Raw genomic sequence first — 23,405 nt, forward strand, 5'->3', positions numbered from 1 at the left:
GACTCTACCACACAAAATCAGGGGCACAAAAAAGAGTAATTGGGCATTCCCTGCCAGGAAGGTTTGCAATCTTAAAAAAAAAAAAAATCAAGCCAACAGGTAAGCAGGAGTGTAAAAGACAGCTGTGCCCTACTCTTCATAGAGGGTATGGACAGATGGACATGTTACCTGCAGCAAAACCAAAGTCTGAAATTGCACCTACCTTCTAAAGTAACCCCACATTTACCACATGATATGCACAGGCAAACACTGAGAACATGAAGGAAGAAATAAATTCACACCCTAGTCCCCTTACAATAACACTCCCTGTTACACAGACACCTTCAAGGCTGAAGTGATTTAGAGAGGGGTCAAAAGGATGCAACAGGAAGCCAAGCCAGTTCTGAAGAACAGGGGATTTCTTGTCTGTGAAATTTAACACAGGTGTGCAGTTCTTTTTGTTTCAAGTCCATACCAGTGCATCCATTGCTAGCAGACAGTGCTCTCACACACTGCAGCTTGCCATTCTTTATCATCCTTTGTGTTTCAGTTCTCAAAAGGATCTTCATTTATTCCTTTGTAAGCTGCAAAACTGACCAGTTTTGACTGGCACTCACACCAGTGTAAATCAGGGCTGAGCACTAGCCAATGTTTAGCAGACAAATATAATCTCACAGGAGAGGAATCCAGGTGTCCACCAGCACTCAGCTACAAACTAAAGTAGCAGGACAATAGAATGCACCTGATGCTGAAGGCAATGAACACAGGCTAAGATTGTACCACCAAAAGGCAAAGGCATTGCCTGAACATGAAAGATGCAGAGAGCATAAGCAAGAATCCTACTCAAAGCACTCCCAGTGAGCTTGACAGGAAAGCAAGAGAATGAGGAATACTCAGCCTTTGTCACTTCACTTGACCCAACCTGGCAGCTCCAACTCAAGGGGCGTAGTTCAAGGTCTTGCTCTCTTTTGTTACCTTGGCTATTGCATATATCCGAGTGCTGGATGGCTCAGAGAGCTCCTTCTGGAGATCCACAATGGCTGGCCAGGCTTTATTCATAGGCAGACGTGAAACAAAGCCATCTACTGAGGGGTGGCACATCCTCAGGGCCTTTTGGAAGCTCTCTTCAAAGGTGCGTCCGATGGCCATGACCTGTGAGGGAGAGCACACCCACGTGAGCCACGGAGAGCCGAGCCTGGCTGTGCCCTGAGTGACAGAACAGGGACAATTCCAGCCACAGAGAGATGGCAGCCCTTGGACTCCTCCCTAAAATAGTCCTGCTGGCTGTAAGGTGCAGTTGACTGAGCCTTGGTAGCCCCACTTCTAGATCTGACTGGACAAGTGACTGCTTTTGGTTTCCACCTCCATGTCTGTAACACACAGGAGGATGCTGCTCTCCTCTGGAAACTGCTTTGAGGGAAGAGTTCTGGTGGAGGGAAGTATTATGGAGCCACATGGGTATATTAATATAAAAGAATATTTCTGTTTAGCCTGTTATAGATAGAAACTCACTGTGTGGGTTTTAAGGTTCAGGAGAAATCTGCTCCTCTTCCTTTAAATTACATTTAACAGTATCTCTCCCCTGTGAGGGTTCTCTTAAATGATTACTCCAACTTGGTGTAGCAGCACTGGGGTTTCCTTCTTTCAGTCTTGACACCATATCTAATAAGAAAACAAGCCTTTCTGTCTAGAAATCTGTGAGGTAACAGAGCCCTTTCTCAAACTTCTACATTTTTATTTTCCAGTGCAGTGAGACCTCAACAGCATAAAAATCTTCTCAAACACAATGCTGAAAAATGTCAAAAGAAAAAATAAAATTGCTTTCTCTTTTCTCACAGCTCCAGGCCCACTGCCCAGCACAACAGAGCTCAGAAAGAGCCAGACCAGACTGTTCAATTAATAAAAATGCAGTAGGTGCTGCGATCTGGCTTCAAGTTCAGGCCTTGGGAGATGATTGTGCCATACTAATAGGAAGACAGTGGCAAGAAACTCTTTGCTTCAAAGACTGTCTCCTACCCACAGGTCCTGCAGATTAACCTTCCTGCTCTGTACCCCCACCAGGTGCACACTGCACCCCTTGGGCTTCTCCATCCCTGCTCCAGCTCACCTGCACTGTCAGAGCACTGACACTCTCCCTGTGTCTCTGTTCTGCCTTTACCCAGCATCCTGCCTGGACAAGGACACAGGCTGAGGCACTTCTGTGACACAGGAACTCTGGAAGGACTCAACCTCTCCTCCTGCAAATGTGTATGGCCAGGAAGTTCCACAGCTGATGGTGCAACTGTATTTAGGAACTCCAGTTCTACAGAACGCTCCCAAAACCCCTAAGCAGAGAGGGTTCATATCATAGGAACCATCATCTCACTGAAAACAAAAAAAATCCCACCTAATTACCATTAAAAACCAAAACTGCCAATGGAAGATCAAATTCTAATGAATCTTTCCAGTTCTGATGAAGGCTTCTTGTTCAACGACAACAATGATATTAGGAACATCTTGCATGACAAAATAATTTAATAAAATAGCTATTTGAAAAGACAACTGAAAAAATACACAAATATAATTATTTTGCTTTGGTAGCTGATATGTAATTAACTAATTAAGTGGGTAATTTCCCAATTTTGTTTCATTATCCCCTTCTTAAAACATCTGAAAATACTGTTACTGTCCAGACTTAAAATCTGATGTAAGGGACTTCATCTCTAAAAGAAATCAAAACTTGAGAGGAAGATAACAATTTGTGTTTGGATTTGGAAGAAATAAGCAGAGAACTGGCACATGGTTTTAACAGAGAGGACAAATAACTTGGGAAGAACTGAAAGCTGTGGCTCATGGGCACCACTAAAAACCTTAACACACTACTACTGGTGAAATTATACTGTAATTAACCACCACTACAGAACCTCAAACTGAAAAGTAACTCTGAGAGCCCTAGAGTGGGTGTTAAGAATGTAGTCAACGTCAGGTAATCCATAGTGATCTCTTCCTTTAGGAGTCAAACCATTTATGAATCCACACTGTGATATCCAGCATCACAGAGTTCTAACCAATTTCCATTAATTATCCTACTGGATAAAGATCATTTCAGCTTAATATATATTTTCACATCAGGTCCTTGAAGATTGATGTTCTGAGGGTTTCCAAGTGAGAGAAATGTCTTTCCCAGGTAGTGAGGGTCTTGCACTCACCTCTCCCACACTCTTCATGGAGCTCCCAATGCGGCTGGAGGTGTGCTGGAAGCGGTCCAGATCCCAGCGGGGTATCTTGGTCACAACGTAATCCAGGCTGGGCTCAAAGCAAGCACAGGTTTCTCCTGTCACCACATTCTTGATTTCTGGCAAGGGAATCCCCAAGGCAATTTTGGCAGCGATGAATGCCAGTGGATACCTGTCATAAAGGAGAAGTAGGGCACAGTAGAGTGGAAAGAACTCAGGGTTTGCAAATCCCAGGAGTGGATCCAGTTAAACAGAGGGGAGGTGAACGTTCCTCTTCACCACAATGGGAAGCTCCTGTGCTCAAGCACACCAGGACACAGCCAGCCTCCCACCTCAACTCCTTGCAGAGCTACCTCCCTGGGTCTGGGACTTGCTTTGTTATCCAGCCCTTTCAGTAGCTGTCACAACCACAGTGAGCCCACTCTTAACAGATATGTTTAGCTGCAAGTCTGTCATCCAAAAAGAAAACAATCAAACACCCACTGTCCAACAAAATGGCTCATCTCCAGCCTGCTATGGCTCTTAAATAACCATAAGAGTTGATGAGAACTGCAAATTAGAGATTAATTTGTGCCTCTCAACAGCATCTGCAAAGTGCAATTAAGAAGCCAATTTTTAAGCAGCCTGCTTTGACTATCCTTATCTTGATTAGTTTATGATTAGCCAACAAAACAAAGGCAGCTAGCAATGCCATTTGCATCAATCTGACAGACAGCTCATTAATAACTGTGCCCTCTGGGTCCCAGAGATGATTTGCAGCCAACATATGGATACAGTGGATGTGCTTTGTAAGGATTAGGCTCCCACACACGTGCCTCCTGGGAGTTTTTCCATTTGTAGTAACAGCATCAGCAGGCTGGAATGACCTGGAGGGCTCACTAACCCCACCCTCCATCTCCCAGCAGGACCAGCTCTCCAAGGGTCAAACCCAACAGATGCTGACAAGAGCTGTTCTTAGAAGCTTCCCACGCAGAAATCTGTACCTTACTGACCTGACTGCTCCAGAATTCTCTCTAACAGCCAGCTTCAGTCCTCCTTGATGAAAATCAGGGCTACAGCTCCATGTTTTAACTACATGGAAGACAGGCACCAGAACTCTTTTTCCTTGTAGCTGTCACCTACTTATTTAAATAATACATCCCAAATCCCTTCTTCTCTCTTCCTGTTCTGCTCTCCTCAATTTTTCGTTTGTTCATTTGTTTGCTCTGGAACATTTTGGTTTTTTAAAAGTAATCTTACCCTGTGGCCTTGGAGGCCAAAGCTGAACTTCTCGAGAGTCTGGCATTAACTTCAATGATGTAGTACTCCAGGGAAGTTGGATGCAGAGCAAACTGGACATTACACTCTCCCACAATGCCCAAATGTCGGACAACTTTGATGGCACGATCCCTCAGCATCTGAAACTCCTCATTATTAAGTGTCTGGCTTGGAGCCACTACAACAGAATCTCCTGTTTGTCACAAGGTAGCAGAGAAGCAAAATGAGAAGCAACTCAGCAGCAGTAAATTGTGGCCACACAAGTCCCTGTCTTTGCTAAACAACCACTAGTAATGACATTAGCAGAAATTACAACTTGTGCATGCACAGCTGATGAAAAGCACAGATAGCCAGAAGCCCACAGGTGTAGGTTTAGATTGTTTCACACCCTATCTGGCTGTACTCAGAACCTGAATAGTATTTTTCTAGCACCCTTCATCAATCACAAAGCTCTGTCAACAACACCAGGCTGAAAGGCACTGCATAAAAAAAGTCACTGAGCCACCCTGTGCCCAAGCCTACCTGTGTGGACTCCCATAGCATCGATGTTTTCCATGTTGCAGACAGCAATACAGTTATCAGCAGCATCTCTCACAACTTCATACTCTATCTCCTTCCAGCCAACAACTGACTTTTCCACCAGAATTTGGTTAGTCATTGCAAATGCCTGGGAATAGGTTATGGGAAATAAACACCAAAAGAACGCCACAAGACCCCCCCAAAAAACCATCACCAAACCCCTTATTAGACCATATTGCACCATATTTAAGACTTCTGTGACTTTTCTCCAGACATTCCAGACCAAGGAAAGATGAAAATAAGTAAAGTTCAGAACATTGATAACAAGCTTCCTTCCTTCCTTTCCTTCCTTTCCTTCCTTTCCTTCCTTTCCTTCCTTTCCTTCTTGAAAATATTTATGTGATATGATGAGGGAAAAAAGGGTTGGGCATGCGTGCTTGCAAGAGTATATAAATAACAAATAGGATAATAAAAACATCTAAGGCTTCAATCATGCAACAGACATGTTTTTATGTGGGCAGCCCCAAGGACTTCAATAGGAGAATGTTGCAAAAAGCAAAATGAGGGAGTGATGGCAGTGTAGGTGCCAGCAAACACTATGTAATTAATAGCATTAATAATGCTGCTTGTCATTGGCATACTAACCAGAGGCAAGGGTGATGATTTATTCTTAAACTAATCTTGAAAGTATTCCTCAGCACAGGAGGCAAAAATGAAAAATACAGTTTGTTGGTAAATGAGCATAATCTAAGCAAAGACATGGCCTTAATATTAGCAGATAGAAAACATTAATCAATACTCGCTTAAAACCCTAGAAAGTGATGGGCACATTATCAATCCATCCTTTAGCAAAGCTTCTTGTTATAATGCTGCCCATGAATTGAGTCTTCAGCCTGGTCCCATCTGTCATTAACTCAAGCTGTTACTTAAATGTTGCCCTTAGCTCAGTTGCCAAAATCACACAGAATAAAAGAAAAAGACATTTGAGGAATGGCAATTCACACCTGGCCTAAGCAGGCACTGACTTGGTGGGGATGTAGCAGGAACTCCTAAGCACTCCTGCAAACCAGTCCTGGATGCTCCTGTATCTGGTGCCTTCTCTCACTCAATGAGCAAACTCGGGAGACACAACCTCAAGGCCAGCTTACCTGAACCAGCTGTGCTACCAAACACCCAGAGTTCAGCTATCTGAATTATAAACTGCTCACTCCAGTGCCTAAAAGCCAATTATCAATTACTACAAATCATCTTCATAACTGCTAGGCTATGGAAATCAGCATCCAAATTTGAGTTCATTCAACAAGACCTAAATTGGTTTTCACTGTAAATTTTGGTATATCAATACTGAACTGGGAGGTGCTGCAGACTCTCTGAGGGACAGGAGGCCTTGCAGAGAGATCCAGATCAATTTTAGCATTAAGCCATGATTAATGGGATGACATTTAACAAGCAGAAATGCCAGACTTCAAACTTAGGATGAAGTACCACAAACAGCCCTGCAGACAGGAATCTGAGGGTGCTGGTAGGCAGCAGGAAAAATACAATGTGCTGATCAAAAATCAGGTTTTCCTGCTGAAAAAAACAGGGTTTTCCTGCTAAGAAATATTTTGATATAGACCTGCCAGAGAGCTGCACTGCCAGGGTTTATGGGTGAGTTTCTGCTTCCTCTGAACGCAGCCCGCGAGTGAGCCTGAGTAAGCGGCACGTTTCTGACCACATTATCACTCAGTGTTTCAAATGGTTCAACTTCCTTGATGATGTTCATAATCATCTACTCTTGAAAGTAGGTGAATATAGGCCAAGATGTTTCTTTTCAGACCAAAACTGCTGAAAAACTTGCTCAAATTGTGACTTGTTTGTCATGATTTTAAAAGATCTGTCACTGAGGCATTTTCATTATCTATGGGCAGGAATTATGAAAAGATTTTGCAGATAAGATGAAATGTAAGATATGTACATTTCCAGTGTCTATGACATTAGAATAGTATTTAAAAAAATGAGATGTTTGGGTCTATTCCCTGAGTTTTCAGTTGCAGACATACCTTGGTACCGAGGTCCAGCAAACTTTCCTTATCAGGACATAGGCCAGAGCCCAGGCCACCGAGGGCATAGGCAGAACGTATCATGACAGGGTAGCAAATCTTTTCAGCTGCCTTCAGAGCATCTTCAACCTTGAAGGAGAGGGGAATGCATTTCAGAAATAGCAATTCAGATGAATTAAGTCTTCAGCTCTGGTTACAAGGTTAACTGGAAATCCCATCAGTAAGACACTAAAGTGTCTGAAGGTAAAATGAAAATGGAAGTTCACTTTATAATATTCCTTTTTTCTGCTAAACAGCAGGAAACTGGAACATGCACTCAAGGAGGTGACTTCTGTCCTTGGCTGTATGTGGGCTTCCTTGCTGACCTGCCACAGATGATGTCCTTAAATGATCTGTCTGCAGAGACTTCAGCATGAAATAACCCCTCCTAAAGACATCCCAGTTTAAGACCTGTTTGATTTCCTCCAAACTTGAACAGACCTTTCCACCAAACCTAATTTTACGTTTTCATCCTCCCATCCTCAAGAAAGGTTTCAATACTGCTGATTTTGGGGACCTCAAATCCTAACTCTAAATGGCTGGTACATGTTTTCAGAAAAGTACCCCTTACACATCACACTTTTGTGCTGCAGCACAGGAGTCACCCCAATATAATTTACTTTTCTTGTCAATTGGTAAATTAGGTTAGGTTTTCACAGTGCTTAATTCCACTTTCACTCATTTTAGATCATGGTGACCCAGCATTAATCACCGAGGAGTGCTGTACACACTACAGCACCCACAGTTGCATTCAGCTTTCACTCTACAAAACAAGAAACATTTTTACTAAGCCAAATGAGCAACGGTAATAGCAATCACATCTTCAAATTTATCTGATTTACCGATTCCACTGCAAAGCTAGGAGCAATCTTTTCATTTAGCTCAGTTAGTTTGTCAGAAAAAAGCTTCCTATCCTCTGTTGCCATGATGGATTCCACTGAGGTACCAAGGACCTTCACACCATACTGCTGCAGTACTCCTTGCTTGAAGAGCTCCACTCCTGCAGAGGACACAAAGACTCACTTCTGAGGATTGATGGTAGATGAAGAATCATAGAATTAGAGAAGGACAGAATGGTCTGGGTTGGAAGAAACCATAAAGCCCATCTCATTCCAACCCCTTGCCATGAGCAGGGACACCTTCCACTGTCCCAGGCTGCTCCAAGCCCCATCCAGCCTGGCTTTGGACACTTCCAGGGATGGGGCAGCCACAGCTTCTCTGGACAACCTGTGACAGGGCCTCCCCACCCTCACAGGGAAGAATTTAGAAAATTTAGAACAGAGAAAGTATTCAAAATATATCTGATTACCTGACAAATTGTCTGGCCTCATCCACAGCTAATTTTATTATTTTTGTCAGAACTCATAACCATAAGATGAAATTTTCCATCCTCAAATCTATGAAACCTGGGATAATACTACAGTTACAGCTTGGCCATTATCTGCACCACAGAGCAAAGCATCACAGATGAATATTGATGCAAGAAGTTATGTGAAGGCAACTTTTCCTTTTGATCTCTGCCTCAAGGTGGTCAAGATATCCCAAATCCAACTATGATAACTAAGATTTAAGATGAAAAGCAAGACATATTAATTACTTTGAAGTACCAAACCCAGCAATTAGATGTTAAGTTCACAGCTTAGGAATGACTCACTGCCCCATGGTTTGTATCTCTGCCTCTCTCCCTCAGTAACCTGGCCCCCCATGTGGGGCCTGGATGCCTGCACAAATAAAATCTGCAGAACATGTGGTAGAATCAGAATCATCCAGGTTGGAAAGGACCTCAACAAGTCCAATGTCAACCTAGCAGCACATTAAATCATGTCCCCAAGTGCCACAACCACCTTCTGAGCGCTTCCAGACTGTTCCAATGCCTGACCACCCTTTCAGTGAAGGCATTTTTCCCAATATCCAATCTAAACCTCCCCTGCTGCAACTGGAGGCCATTCCCTCTGGTCCTGTCCCTTATTCCTTCACTTGTTACCTGGTAAAAGCCATGATTTGGCCTGCATGGGGTGCCATGGCACCTGTATCACGCTCACCACAGTTGAGAGCAGTCTGGCCACCCATGCCCAGAATTAATCCATCGGGATGCTCTGCCTTGATGACCTCAAGGACAAACTGGGGAGTGATGGGGAGGAAGTAGACAGCATCAGCCTGCTTTAAGCCAGTCTCATTGGTCTGCACTGAAGCAATGTTGGGATTCATGAGGACAATTTTCACATTTTCTTCCTGAAAAATTGAAATCCGTGTTAAAATAGGCACATGTGGGAAAAAAAGCTGACAACAGCAGCGGCACCAGCAAGAAGAGATGGGGTTCATCAAGAAGTTACCAACAGCAGAATTTAAAAAATTATCTACTGTCCTGTAAGAGACTTCTGGTTTGAAGACTGAACTGATGCCAATTCATTACTTTTGTGCCTGTGAATCTCGAGGGAATGGAGATTCCCACAGAAATTTGACTGAAATTGTTTAATACATTTAGGAGTCACATAGACAGGTATAAACTCCAGCATACTCATGTCTGTCTTCCTTTGGAAGTCAGATTAAAGGTGCCAAAGAAAAAAATGTAATCAAAAGCTAATCTTTTCTTGCCAAGCAAGAGGTCTTTGAAGTTTTCAGGTTTTTGTACCAACTAGTCATAGCAACAGAAATACATTCTTTTTCTTTGACTTTTCATAAAAATACCTCATTGGTTTTGGTATTATCAGTTTAAAAATCTCATCCCATAACTTTTTTTTAATTTGATATTGTGCATATTAAAAGAGAAACTCTGCCCTTCTATGCAAGATGAAGTTTAGCCAAAATTTTACACTGCTCTTTCTCTGCCACAGATGAGAAGCTGAGATAGAGTGACAATAAAGTTTATCTGTTTCCTGCCATAACAGCCTTGCTGCTCTTTAGCTACATTTTTACATTCCTTTGCTCATTAATAGAAAATTCTGAGTCAGACCTGGGCAGCTCAAACCTCCTCACTCTTTAAATATTAGCATGGAATGAGGAAACCAACCAAGTTTTGCTAAAAATTAAGAGTGTGACCAAGCTTAAAAAAAACTGCTTTAACCACATGCAGTAGACATGCAAATACAGAAAATTGTTCTACTGCTCTGTTGAAAAGGTGGACTGTAAAGTGCAAAGGCTGTGGCCTCATTTTCACAGGAACTCATTCTAATGTCCATCAACTTCATGTAAGGCTAAAAAATACAAACAAAAACTATTTGCAAAAAAAAAATGCTAGTTATAGATGCAAATTATATTTAAAAAAAATTATTTGCTATATGGATGTTGTTAAAAGGTTAGAAAATTATGATTCTCGTTGAAAAGAGGAGCAGTAACAATATTTTAAAAATATTATAAAAAACAGACTGGAGAAAATGTTATGGAAGTGTTGCTAGGATCAGTAGAGAAAGTGTTATTTTCCCTCAGTTCATAAATAGCATGAAAATGCCATAGGATTTTTCTGTGTTTGTTTAAAATTTGTGATTGTTTGTCTCACTGCTTTGGGGGAACAAAGAAATAGCTCACCTGGAGCAGTGGGATTCTCACTCAGAGCTCCCAGTCTTCAGGTGTTAGATAACATTTCCTCTCCTTCCTTTGATAACTTAAAATACTGCCTTAAAGACTGACTGTAAATTTCTGCTGACCTTTTTTCCTTGGGAAAAATTGGATTTTTTTTTTTCACTGAAGCACATACTCCTTGGAAATGTTTGGAACAGGGGAGGGAAAGAAGACACAAAATCCGTATGGAAAATATTTTGGATTTAGACAAATGATCCTTAACTGGGTAGATGGAAAAAATCAAAACATTCTTCTCTAATAGATGTATTCAGAAATTCATGGCTACAATTCTGTTGAAACAAATGGGGGAAGGAAAAGTTTATCCCTTTTCCACAAGCTGAACTATCTGCACATCTCAGCTCCTTCTTCCCTGCTTATTTAGGACAAGGTATTCTTAAAGACCAGCTAGCAGTGATGATGAGGATAATTAATGAGAGAATTAATGCTCTCTGTGCTGAGAGACATGTTTCATTAATATCACATCATTCTGGTCCAGTTGCTTGGCATGTTGGATTTGCTCTTGCAACCCTTTCCTACAACTTCTGCCTTTTTTAGTATTTTAGAAACATACAGAACTCTGTGTAATGGCCACCCATCCTGATGGAGACGTTTGTTACAACTTAATTAATGAAAGCAATGAATTAGTAGTACTCCAGAAAGGCTCCACTTCTCTTTTTGTGTCATATCCACCTGTATCCAGCTGAGTTGGGGTAATCCCCACAGAAAGTTATCCAGATTTTCCAGGTGACCACAAGCACACTCAGCAGAAAGGATCAGAACATCAGCATTGAGAACCGGTGTTGACTTGTAACAAAAAATAAAACAAAATTCTTCCACAATCCCAAGATGAGTTTAAAGGACAAAAGAGGGAAAAAAGTAAAAAAAGGAGATACCTCCTTTCCAAATGGGTGATTATTGACACTCCCCAACCCTGGAATCCTCCACTCCTGATTTGTACTCATCTCTTGCTGATGTGTGAACTAGCAGCCAGCAGCAGCAGTACAGCACACAAACAACACACATGCAGTACAAGATGTGCTGCAGCATGGGGATGAACCAGAGCACCCCAGATTATATCAAACATTACTAAAATTGATTTTTTTGTTCCTTCACTCCAGGGCCAGAGCAGGAATAGAATGTTCATGACATCAGGACAGCCTCAGAACCACCCATAGCCATCACCTCATATGAAGGCAGCTGCTGCTTCTGCCTTGACTCTGTCAGGCCCCTGCAAGCTCCCTCTTCTTTCTTCACATGAGGCTAGACATGAACTTGGGGCCCAGGTAACTCTTACATTACCAGTAATAACCCTGTCACAGGACATTCTACCCTTCTACACCTTCTCCCAGCATGAACTTTTGCCTTAATAACCCTTCTAGGACTTGTTATGGGAACAAAACTTATATTTATCACCTTTAAAAAGTTCATCCCATTTAAAATAAATACATTTAGCAATCCTGCCATGATGAGGGGTTTCTTTGTATAGCAGTAGCCAACTGTTCAGCTGTTATTAGCAGTCTACCTTGCAGTGTTGATATACCACAAAAGCTCCAGGTTTTCAGCTTAGGTACATCTGACCATATTCCTCCTCCTCCATTTCCATTCAGTTTAACAGGAATAACAAATATCACAAATAACACATCACAAATAACAAACTGCTTAAAGGCTGTGATGGAAACCCCAACAACATCTCTCTTTAAAAGATAATTCTCAGTGGCTAACTCACATCAGTCAACTAGCAAGTTCAACAACCAAAATTGCTAATTTTTCCTACAGCTATTTATCCTCACCAGCTTCCCTGCCCTTGGAGGATTAGCTGTGAGAAGGGAAAGATGAGGTTAGTATTTTCACAGTGTCTCCTCACCTTCAAGGCTTTCACAGCCTGCGATCCAGAGTAATCAAATTCCCCTGCCTGGCCAATTGTCAGACCCCCAGATCCTAGAATGAGAACTTTGGAGACCTGCAAGTGTCAAATGGCATGAAAACAATCAGTCCCAGGGTAGTGGATGTTGAAATGAACAGAAGCCATGCAGTCTTAAGTTACAGAACATAAGTTTTCAAAACAGAAGTAGTTACTTTCAAAATCACCTCAGTTTTACTTCTTATCTATGTATAATTGGTATATAATAAGTATATGATTCCAGTATGTACTGGAATTCTCCCATATGTCTCCATTTAGAGAAACATGTGACTCGTGGATAGGGCACACAATAAACATATTAATTGTATCATGTGCTTATAGACAGCCATGCCTCACTTTGGCTGCCCACAAAATCTCTAAGACAGCAAATCTCTATGAAATTCAGCTCACATTAGGAAATTCAGGTTTATTTGCTAAGCAACAGAGCACCAACATTACACTGCTGGCACAAAAATCTCATGGCCAGATTATCCCAGGGCACCTCATTATACTACTGTGAGAGTACCTTTCTCAGGAGAACTGCAAAGAAAATACATGAAACATCAGAACTTAAAACTCTTTCAAAGAAAACAGAGATGACTGTGAGATGAGCAGCTGTCAGGACTTTTATAAGAGAAGCCTCCTTTGACTTCCAAGTGCAATTTCGTGCCGTGGGTTCAGTAGGAATTAACTAGCTCCAGCCTCACTGACAGGCATGAAAATATCTGTACACTGACCTCCACTCTAGAAGCTGTCACTCCAGCCTTGGGAAGGACCAAGGGAATGGTGGTGCCTTTCCCTCTCTTAACCAGGGAAATAAATGAATCAAAGAGGAACTAGGAAAAACAAACACATGTATTTACTGCCAAAGCTGGACTAAATATATATGAAGCAAAGAAGGAAAAAGCAGGCCATTGGTGAACTCATGCAATCAGCTCTGCTGCTTTCAGCAGGCAGGTTTACACCTCCTCAGAAGAGATCATTATTTGAAATTTACACAACAGCTTTGACATATCTGACAAAGCTGCATTCAAGAAAGTGAGGTCATAATCAGGAAGAAAACACCCATCAATCATGTCTGTGTGCTCTGTTTCTGTGTGCAACGAGTGAACGTGCATCAAAAGCTAAAACACAGAAGAGCATACACCAAACCAGCTCAGGGAACCATCTGGAATGGTGCCTACTGCAGAGCAGGGCTCTCAGCAGGGCTGGTTAAACAGGAATTGAGCAAAATCAGCGCTGTCCATCCAGAGGAGATCCCAGACTGTCAGACAAGTGCTCCCCAGCCAGGCAGGCAGCAGGACCCTCGCTGCAACCAGGCAGCTCCAGGCACCCCACACCTGCCAGGATTCTGCCACACAGCCCCTGAGTGCTGGGAATTACTTGTGGAAGGGGCATGGATGGGTCCTGCAAGCCCAGCAGGATATGTTAGCAAACCATCCCAGCAGTGGGAGGGCACAGACTCAGAAAAGACACACAGCTGAGTTTTTTGAGCTCTCTGATACACACCAGTCAATCAGATCGCTATCAAAGTTCCCGATATCAAGAGATTTGCTTGCAGATTTAATCAACATCATCAAATTAAGATTAAAATAAGCATTTCTAGGTATTCTTCCATCTTTGTCTCTCAGGAAATGCTAAATAGTTTATTTATGTTCAGACATGCTTCCTCTGCCTTCCACATCCCCTGATGCTGCTTAGTCATATTCTGTGACTACGCAACCAGTTGTTACTGAATTTGTGTGAAGTCACAGATGGGGGATTAAAATTTCATTTCACTTAGGAGAACCAGAATGAGGAAGTATGAATCCATTTACATAACTCTACAGTAATTATAAAATTTGAAAGTGGAACTAAAGTGTATTAGAAAGTTAATGATTTTATTACAAAGCATCTGGCTAGTATTTTTTACTGTTAAGATAAAATTCTATTCCTCTTGCAGTCTCTTTTGCAAGAGATTTCAGCCTGATCCTGCAAGGGCTTAAGCACCTTAGTAACTTCCAACACATGGATAAATCCCATCAGGACTCAGTACATACCCACCATATGAATGGAATCACTGATCCAAAGCACCAAGCAGTCCATAGACCTGTTGCTGCTGATTGTAATTAGCTCCAGATCACAGACACTGTGCATGGCTTTGCTAGGATCCTGACACTTCCAGACCCAACGTTTAGGACCATCAGCAACTGGTACACCAGCTGGTAAACATCTGCACTCCCAGGGCTGTCTGAAAGCCAGCCCAGAGCAGCCCTCATCCATTACCTCGGTGTCCCTGGGCCCGGGGTTTGCGTCTGGATAGAACTGCACGGTGAAAATCGATCTGCTCTCATGCATGATTCCCTGCAGGAACAGAAGCAACTCTCTTAGACACCTCCTGACAAGCGAGCAGAAAGGCACACCTCGTCCCTGTAAGCACTGAGGGCCAAAGGAGTGGTGTGTTTGACACATCATTTCAGTCTCTTGCTCTGCTGTTAACCCTCCAGGGGTGTCCAGGGGCACGGTGGAGACACAGCTTCCACTGCAACACCAAACACTGAGAAGCTGCAAGCATCTGGCAGAGCAGCTACACAGGGCTCCCTGCAGGGCCTCTCCTGGGACTGGGCAGAGAAGGAAAACATACCTGGCAAGAAAGATCACCTGGGGACAAGGCTGTTAGGGAATGAATGGTTTAACCCTGCCAAGCTGATTGGTTCTGCCATAATAAAAATGGATTTTTGTCACACTCTTGATTTCCATAATTGACTTTAAGTGCTGACACAGGGCCTTGATCTCTGCCTTGGGTTGGGCAAAGTGATGAAGGGGACCACTGATGTGGACAAATAACAGCTATGAAGGGTCTAAATGGAGTTTGGAGACTGTGTTTGTGGTTTTAGTTGGAGCCAGGAAAAAATGATTTCTCATTTGAGTGCCCTGATAGCACCAAGAAGCATGGTCCACTGGGAGACTACCCCATGGTCACTGCTCGTGGTCCCCAACTCCAGACGGGGGTAGAGAAGTTCCTCAAGAGGAAATTCAAGGAAAAGTAGTCCTGATACAACCTGCTTCCCTTAGAAATGGACAAAGGAGCCCCAACAGTCTCACGTGGAGCCACAGTGCCATCCAGAGCTTCAGGGTGGCATGTCAGGATAGGCCAGGGATGAGAGATGAGCTACTGACCACAACATTATGGCATGAATTTCTGCTCTCAGACTAAAGAATTCCACTAGTCTGTCACATTTTCCCTGAATGCTCATGTTCCCTGTAGTTAAATACAAATATCTTTTTAAAACCTTCACTCCAAGCCTCTTTAGTACTTGGAAGCTGGCCCTGTCCAACTGTGATGGGTCAGGTCACAATAAATGCTTTTCCTTTTTCAAGCAGAGGAATGCAGCAGACTGCACATAACAGACTGACCCTGTTTGTGTGTGCTAAACCAACACAGTCCCTGTCCCTCTGCACCCACCAAGCTTTAGGAGACTCTTGCTGCTTTGGGGCTCACAGAGATGATTTTTTTTTAGCTCAACTCCATTCTTCTAGATCCAGAAGACTCATGTCCAACCTTATCACCTTTGTCTCCAAATTCCAGCTAAAGCAAACATAAAAAGCTTGGGAATGGACTGGTTTAGTTTGTCAACACACTGTAAATAAATGCATTTCAAAAATTGAGCAGAACAGCTGTAGGTTTTTTTTGTATCAATGTTTTGTTTGGTAAAATTTGTCTATGTTTAGATAACCTTCTGTGTTTAGATATCCTTCCATAAGGATAAAGAAAACAGCAAATGACAAACCAAACTTCTTCTAAAATCATCAGATGGGTAGCTCAGAACATCACTGTTCAACCTGCCAGACTCTATATTGGGCATTCATACAAAACAAGAGAAAGAGGCATATTTCCATAAGGGAAACTGCTTTTGAAAATACCTTCTTTTCATTGATTTCCTGATAATTAACAAGATTTCACCAGCTTGCATGACATTGGACATCATGGGAAAGATTTGATGTGGGCAATTACAAGCCTGAGATCTCAAACACGGATGACACTTGACATTGGACTCTTTCTTAGATCATGTAAGCTATTCTCTAGGGGAAGCCCCTCTTCCTCATGACTTGAGTAGCTGGAATTATATTTATAATAACAGACCCAATTAGATGGCAATGATGTCCTGTTTCTGTGCTGGACAACACAGAACCAACACAACAAACTGGTGACACAGGCCTGCCCTGCTGTGGCACAAACCCTAAGAGAATGGTAGCTAAAGTAAGTAAGGAAATCATGGAAATTAATAAGGGAAATGATAAAATCACTGCTGCAATTTGGGCTGGTACAGTGGGGAACCCATCTTACCCTGTAAAGCAGGGCTCCAAGGAAATTAGCAGATGGTCAAACCAACAAATTTAGCCTTGCTAAGGTGAGAGCAGGCTCACAGGAGGTGAAATAAAGCTTCCAGGAGGTGAAAGAGAGGCTCACCTCGTTGGTTTGGTCGTTGGCATTGACAAACAGAGGCTTCCAGCCAGGAGGGAGGGTAGAGCTGTCGATGGCATAGCCGTGGTTCTGAGCTGTGATCACAGCCTGTCCACTCACTGCATTCAGGACAGGCTGGTTCTGGCCTCTGGAAGAAAGAGGGATCAGAGGACAGAAGTGCCAAATGTGTTCAAGTGCCACAATTAGGAGGAGCTGATAACTGTGGTAACTGTGATAATTATACATAGAAGTTCAATAGCAGCAGTGAAATACTGGCAGCCAGTTTCAAAATGATAAATCCTAGGAGAAACTTTGCTATTCTTCAGCTTGATAGGGATAAATTACATCAAATACTTTTTAAAAAAACACTCAAAAAAAGTAGAGCATGACATGGTGGTTTAAATTAAGGGCCAGGAGAATGGCTGGGATGAAGGAGCAAGGTTTCTGAGATGCCAGCTGCAGAGCACTGCTGTTCCATAGCCCTTTTCAAGTGCTGAGCTGCTGTCTGGGAAGAAGATGCTGCACCTGTTGGCCATCTGCATCTTGTAGGAAGTAGCTCCAGCTGCTATTCCAGTGATTAGATGCCCCATGCTGATCCCAAACAGGGGCTCTGGGCGGTCGCTCTCCAGGACCTAAAAAGAAAAGGTTTTCAACAGATTTTGGACAGTCTCTGTCCAGCAATTCCAGCATAAAACATACTAATTCCCTCACAAACTTGGGGAAAAGCTGAATGCCAGAGTGCTAACAGCCTGTGAAGGAAAGTTTCCTCCTTTCCTCTGGCTCAGAGAAAACCTCAGAGCACAGTTTGGTGTCAGACAACTCACTCAGGGAATAAGCAATGGCACTGTATTACAGCCATTTATTTAGTGTGGGACATTATTCCAGGTGGGAGCTCTGAAATGAGTGCTGGTTTATTCCTAAGGTCACAGACGACCTGAAAGAGCACAGGGTACTTCATGGCACTGCTGTGGTGTGGTCATCATATTTGCCATGTATTGTTCACCAAGGTCTATAAAGCCTTGTTGTAACTATTGGGCTGGAGACAAATCCCACTGGACCAACATGAGGAATATTCCAGGCAGCTGAAATGTCTGGACAATGTTTGGCCCATAACAGGTTAGTACAACCAACTGCTACTTCAAGCACTTTAAAAAAAGGCAAATTAAAAAGTACAATCAGCCTATAGGCATTGCACTGTACCTTTCTGACATTCTGAATCACTTCCTGGGCCTTCATGGGATCCCCTGGACCCCCAGAAATTATGAGTCCATCATAATCCATGCTAGTGAAATCATGGTCCCATGGAACCAAGTGCACTTCTGCACCTCGCTAAAACAATAAAACAAACAAAAAAAATAGAATAAGGGAATAAGAAGTGAAGGGAGGAGGGAAACAAATTAAATTCTGTGAGGAGGAGGCTCTTCCTACACTCTCATGTCCCAGAGCTTGAGTTTGTATTTTGTATTTCATTCTTCAGTTATCTCCTTTGCCCATGATGCAGCTTCTCTCCACTGTCTGACCACATTAATTTCACAAAACTGGTAGACCTGGCCCCTTTGAGCCACCTCAGTGTTTGTCAGGTTACTCAGAAATTCACTGATGAGATCAAAACTTACTGATGGAAAGCAAAATAAGTGTGTAAGCACACATGTAACTTGTGTTCACTTGTACACAGTGCATTCTAAATTGCTAAATTAGGGATTCACAGCCTTGTCCTGTGACATGCCAGAAGCAGTCCTACTCATCAAAACCGAGACAAACATCTACATTTAATTAAAGAATTGAATCAGGGAAATCCCAGGCATCTAGAGAATATGAGGGCATTGCCTTCTGTCCTCCTGTGTGGCTAAAGAAGCACGGACTGCTACATCACTGTGCTAAAAACAGGAAAAGCTTTTCATAGAACTCCAGAATCAAAGAATTACTTGGGATTCATGAGCCTTGTGATGTCATCAAGTCTAATTCCTGCACAAAACAGGGGTAATTTCCACTTGGAGGCAGGTTGCTGAGGGCCTGGGGATGCTGTGTTTTTTAATATTTTCAACAATGAACATTCCACGAGTACTTTGGGCCTGTTTCAACCACTCACCACCATCATTGCATTATTTTCCCTCCTCTTTATTTATTTTTAACAATGAAGGGTTGACCTTCCTTCATTGCTCTTTAGAGAGGTTGTGCTAATTTATTTTTTTTTTGGAAAACTCATCTTTTGGGGTCCTTCCCATGGCAGAGAGGCTGCTGTACAGGTCCTTCCTCCTCCTTATCCCCTCAATGCACTGTACCAAGTGCAGAAAACACCTGCCAGGGAATAAAGAGTTGTGCCTCACTTCAGGAGGGCAGCTAACTTTAAAATGCACGTGCCCAGGAGGAAGGAAAGCTGGTGAGTGCAGGTGAGGCTCTTGCCAAAGCAAAACAAGTGCCAAGGGACATCAAGCACTGACCTACCTTCACTAGCAGACGGATAACGTTGTGCTTCAAGCCACAGTCAACAGCTACAACTTTAATTGGATTCCCTCTGCCATAAACCTTGACTTCCTATAAAAAGACAGGCCATGTTGTAAATGACAGATCACACCCTGTCCCCAAAAAACAGAGAAGATGGGTAGCAGAACAGCTTTTCACCAGTGTGCAGCAATAGGTACTTAACCATCAATTTATGTGGAAATCTCCAGGAATACTGCAGAATTAGTGCTTCCTTCATCTTTCTGTGAAAGTAGAAGTTATAATGCTGTTTTATATACTGTTGATTACAGCAGTAATGCAATTCCTAAGCAATCACTCGTTTCCAGAGCTAATGACAACCTTCTTGCCTGTGTGTCACCTCATCAGCAGTGAAGCAAAAAGCCAGTTCTCACAGATTATAGCAGCCCAAAAGAAACTGGCCAGGTACCCAGTGAGAGATCAGCTAAAGTGCAGTCATCCTGAAAAGCAGAGCACAGCTGGGGACAGCTGTGAGGGACCTTCTGGGCTGTGTTTGCATGGACCTGCCAGCTTTATCTCACAACTTCTCCTCTTCCAGCTGCTGCTCCTTAACCCATTCCACAAAATAAATTGTCACCAGTCACAAATCTGGACTGTCATGCTTTGCACACACAGTTTTCTACTGGACACAGCCAGAATGGAAGAAAGGGAAGTCAAGCCACTGTGTGTTATATGGCCTTGATACTATGCCACTGCAGCCTTGCTGTCAGACAGCTCTAGCACAGATGTAAGGTTATTTATGGACAGCTTCTTTCTGAAGATTGCTGAATTTTAGGTAGCAGTTATTGATGTTATTGATGTTATTCCTCAATGAGCACATAAGGCTGCCTTCTTCCTCCTAAAAAACAAACTCGGTGCTTACCTTCAGTTACACTCAGCTTCTGAAAGCTGATATTGACAAATGTATTTTGCCCAAAGTGGCTTTTCTCTTGTGCATCATGGAAAAAAGAAGTATTTTTTTCCTTCTATTTTTTTTTCCTCTCTTTTAGACTAAGTAACTCCCTCTTAATCAGCTTCCCTGGCTGATTAAAATATTTCACATCTGGGCCTGCTTATGAAAAGATACTAAAAATCATGTCCAGTATGGCTGGTGAGAGGTGACAAACTGAAGTTTTTAAAAGAAGAAATATGGCCAGCCAGAAGGAAAAGACATCCCCTCAGCAGATAATTCAACATGAAGTTTGTTAGCAGAATATTGCAACTCCTCCCCGTGTGCTACCCTAAATCTGTTCTTGTTTGAACTTTTACCTTTGCAGATATTGAAATGCAGAGGTTTCTAGTGATGCCTTAGGATTTAGTTTTTATATTTCTCAGATCCTTTAGTGTATAACTCTAAAACTCCATACACACAGCTACTGTTCTCCTGTTTTATTCAGACAAAACAATTCCTCTCTAGGCCTGAAATTCAAGGACACCTGACTGTATCAGGCCTCAAAAAGTATAAACAAGAGTGAGTTGCAGGGGAGATAACTTGGGGTGGATGACTTCATTAGCTGAAGCTATAATTGGAGTTTTAAGCCTGATATGTAAATGGAGAAAACTTACATCTGTATGAAAAACTCGTGACCATTGTCCATCTTGGGCAGCCTCTCGGAGGCTTCTGACTGCTCAAGGTTTTATATTTATAAATAATAATATTTATAAATATAAATATATAAATATTGAAGGTATTTAATGAATATCTGCTTTTATTCTCTTAATCTTGTCTAGCCTCTGCTCCAGATAGCCACTAGGATGTTCCAGGCATCACTGGAATGCAAGAGGGTGTCCTGGAGTGTGAGGACAGCTCTGATCATCCTCATCAGGAGAGATTTACTCCCATGTCAGGAGCAAGGGTACAAGAGATGGAGTGTGAGGGGCACCTCTGCTCACTACAAGGCTCCAAGCTGCTGCACATGAATCACCAATGGTCCCTGCTCCATCTCTGAGGATGTGGCTCAGCCTGAGCCAGTGGTGTTACCAGTGTGTAACACACAAGAATGGAGATTTTTTCCCTATGGGAACGTATCTTGCAGTTCACATTACGTAATCAGATGGCAAAGCATCCTCCAACCCTTTTCAGAATGAGTAAAATCATAGTGAACCTGGATCTTGTTAGATCATTTCAGGTTTCTGATAACAGACAATGATATCTCCACAGTGACTGGTGCACAAGTGGACTCAGGTTCCACCAGTCCACAGTGGAACTGTAACACTGCACAGGAATTTTATGGGACTTCTACCTGCTGTCCTTCAAGATTCTGGGTGGTGGTTTCAAAAAACCCCAAGAACATTATGTTCTCGCAGAAGATAGCTTATTGTCCCATGTCAGAGACCCTAAGAAAAACTCACTGTTCTTTTCAAAAGGGGGTTTTGAATATCCCTCCATTTCTCACAATAGCCATGCTTAAAAAAATAAGAAAATATTATGAAGCAAAGACCTCCTTCAAAGGTTCTCCTTAGCTGTTCTCATGACCAGAGGGAGTTGTGGGGCAGCACTACTTCAAGGTACTTTAATTAACCTTGCTTTCAAAACTCTTCCCACTCAAATTAATCAGCTATGATTTCCTTCAGCAGCAAGACTGATTTTAGATGTTGCTGTCTCCACAACCCACTTGTCACACTGTGTCCTGCAGAGATCTGACCTGTCCCCTGCATCTGGCCAAGAGTGTGTTTAGGCAGAAACTAGACTGAGAGCTGGATCAGAGAACTGTTAAAATACTCTTAAAATGCTATTAAAAAATAATGTCTTCCCTCACCTGTTCATGGGTGAACACTAAAAAATGTCCCAGTCTGAAAGGATTATGTGGGAGGGCTGCACACCAGTGGTCAGGGAGAGTCAAAGCTCCTGTTGGCACTAGTGCTGAGAACAAAACCAGTGTGTGGGCCTGCATGTGTGGAGAGATGTGACCTTTTAGCTTGGCCTGGTTAACTATCTCTCATCTGCTCTGCCACCCTGACAATCACACACACCAAAAAAAGAATCTCCAACAAGAGATTGTTGCACTTTTCCATGTTCCTCGCCCTGGATAGGCAATCTTAGCAAGTACACTCTATATCACTAGCATTTAATCAAGGTGGCAGGGGGTGGGTAGGATATAATAAAAAAAATCAATCACTCCTACAATAGATAAGCAGATTCTGGATCATACTGTATGCTGATTTACATGAAAATCACCATTTGGCAACAGATAGATTATCATGTCCACTAATTACCAACATTAAACAGCTTACCTCATTTACAGCTTTATATGTGATGTTGTTTTTTAAACCCATAAAAATGAAGTTATAAACATAACGAGCCCACCAAAGTGCTGTTAATCTCATTATATCTCCCTTTAAGAAGCTATTTTCAGCACCCTTGCAGTAATTCTGTCTCGGTAATTGCAGAGTTTAGCAGCAGCAATCTTACCTGTTTCAGAAACACTGACTGGAAATGGCTCCACCTAGACCTAGATCACAGCCTCAGTAAGCAATTGCCATCCTTCTGTGCAGCAACAAGGCCCTGACCCAAAGCACAGGGGAGGTCTTGGCATGAGCTGGGCAGGAGATTTGCATGGCAGCCTCTGTGGCACCCCAGGATGCCACTTACTGCTGGAAATCCAAGCCTGCAGGGATTCAAAACCTCACACTTCAAACCCCCCCTTGCTCTCCAGTCATTGTGCTCAGGATGCTGTTCACCCAGGCCATGAACACACTAGCTGGTGTGTGCAGAACAGCACACAAGCAGCTATTTGCAGAGCTCTTCTGGAGCCTCACAGACCTTGAAGGAGCTGCAAACACCATGGCAAGCATGGAATTTGCAAAAGGGACTCATACACTGGGTTCTCACTCCAGTCAATGGGACTAAGCATCCAGGGCACTCTTTATCCCCCAATTAAATCTCCAAAGGGGCCACAATTTAAGACATTGGCACTGGTACAAGAATAGTTACCATTTTTAGTATGGGCCTGGTTTCCTACATCCCCATGATTCCTAATGTTCTTCTCAGC

General features: G+C 42.7%; 1 protein-coding gene across 1 annotated transcript in view; it reads right to left on the bottom strand.

Moving 5' to 3' along the window:
• CPS1 (carbamoyl-phosphate synthase 1) overlaps positions 1 to 23,405 on the bottom strand; it is an 87,023-nt gene that overhangs the window by 48,726 nt on the left and 14,892 nt on the right. The window contains exons 7-20 of the mRNA XM_033516191.1: positions 19,399 to 19,488; positions 18,154 to 18,282; positions 17,479 to 17,585; positions 16,960 to 17,101; positions 14,775 to 14,852; positions 13,247 to 13,345; positions 12,474 to 12,569; positions 9,094 to 9,283; positions 7,894 to 8,051; positions 7,013 to 7,141; positions 4,974 to 5,118; positions 4,434 to 4,644; positions 3,168 to 3,366; positions 955 to 1,131 (exon numbers count right to left, since the gene is read on the bottom strand). Coding sequence (XP_033372082.1) covers positions 955 to 1,131; positions 3,168 to 3,366; positions 4,434 to 4,644; positions 4,974 to 5,118; positions 7,013 to 7,141; positions 7,894 to 8,051; positions 9,094 to 9,283; positions 12,474 to 12,569; positions 13,247 to 13,345; positions 14,775 to 14,852; positions 16,960 to 17,101; positions 17,479 to 17,585; positions 18,154 to 18,282; positions 19,399 to 19,488 — 1,950 coding nt within the window. The remainder of the gene's footprint in view (positions 1 to 954; positions 1,132 to 3,167; positions 3,367 to 4,433; positions 4,645 to 4,973; positions 5,119 to 7,012; positions 7,142 to 7,893; positions 8,052 to 9,093; positions 9,284 to 12,473; positions 12,570 to 13,246; positions 13,346 to 14,774; positions 14,853 to 16,959; positions 17,102 to 17,478; positions 17,586 to 18,153; positions 18,283 to 19,398; positions 19,489 to 23,405) is intronic.

This window comes from Parus major, chromosome 7 (genome assembly GCF_001522545.3).
Source record: "Parus major isolate Abel chromosome 7, Parus_major1.1, whole genome shotgun sequence".
Taxonomy (NCBI): Eukaryota; Metazoa; Chordata; class Aves; order Passeriformes; family Paridae; genus Parus; species Parus major.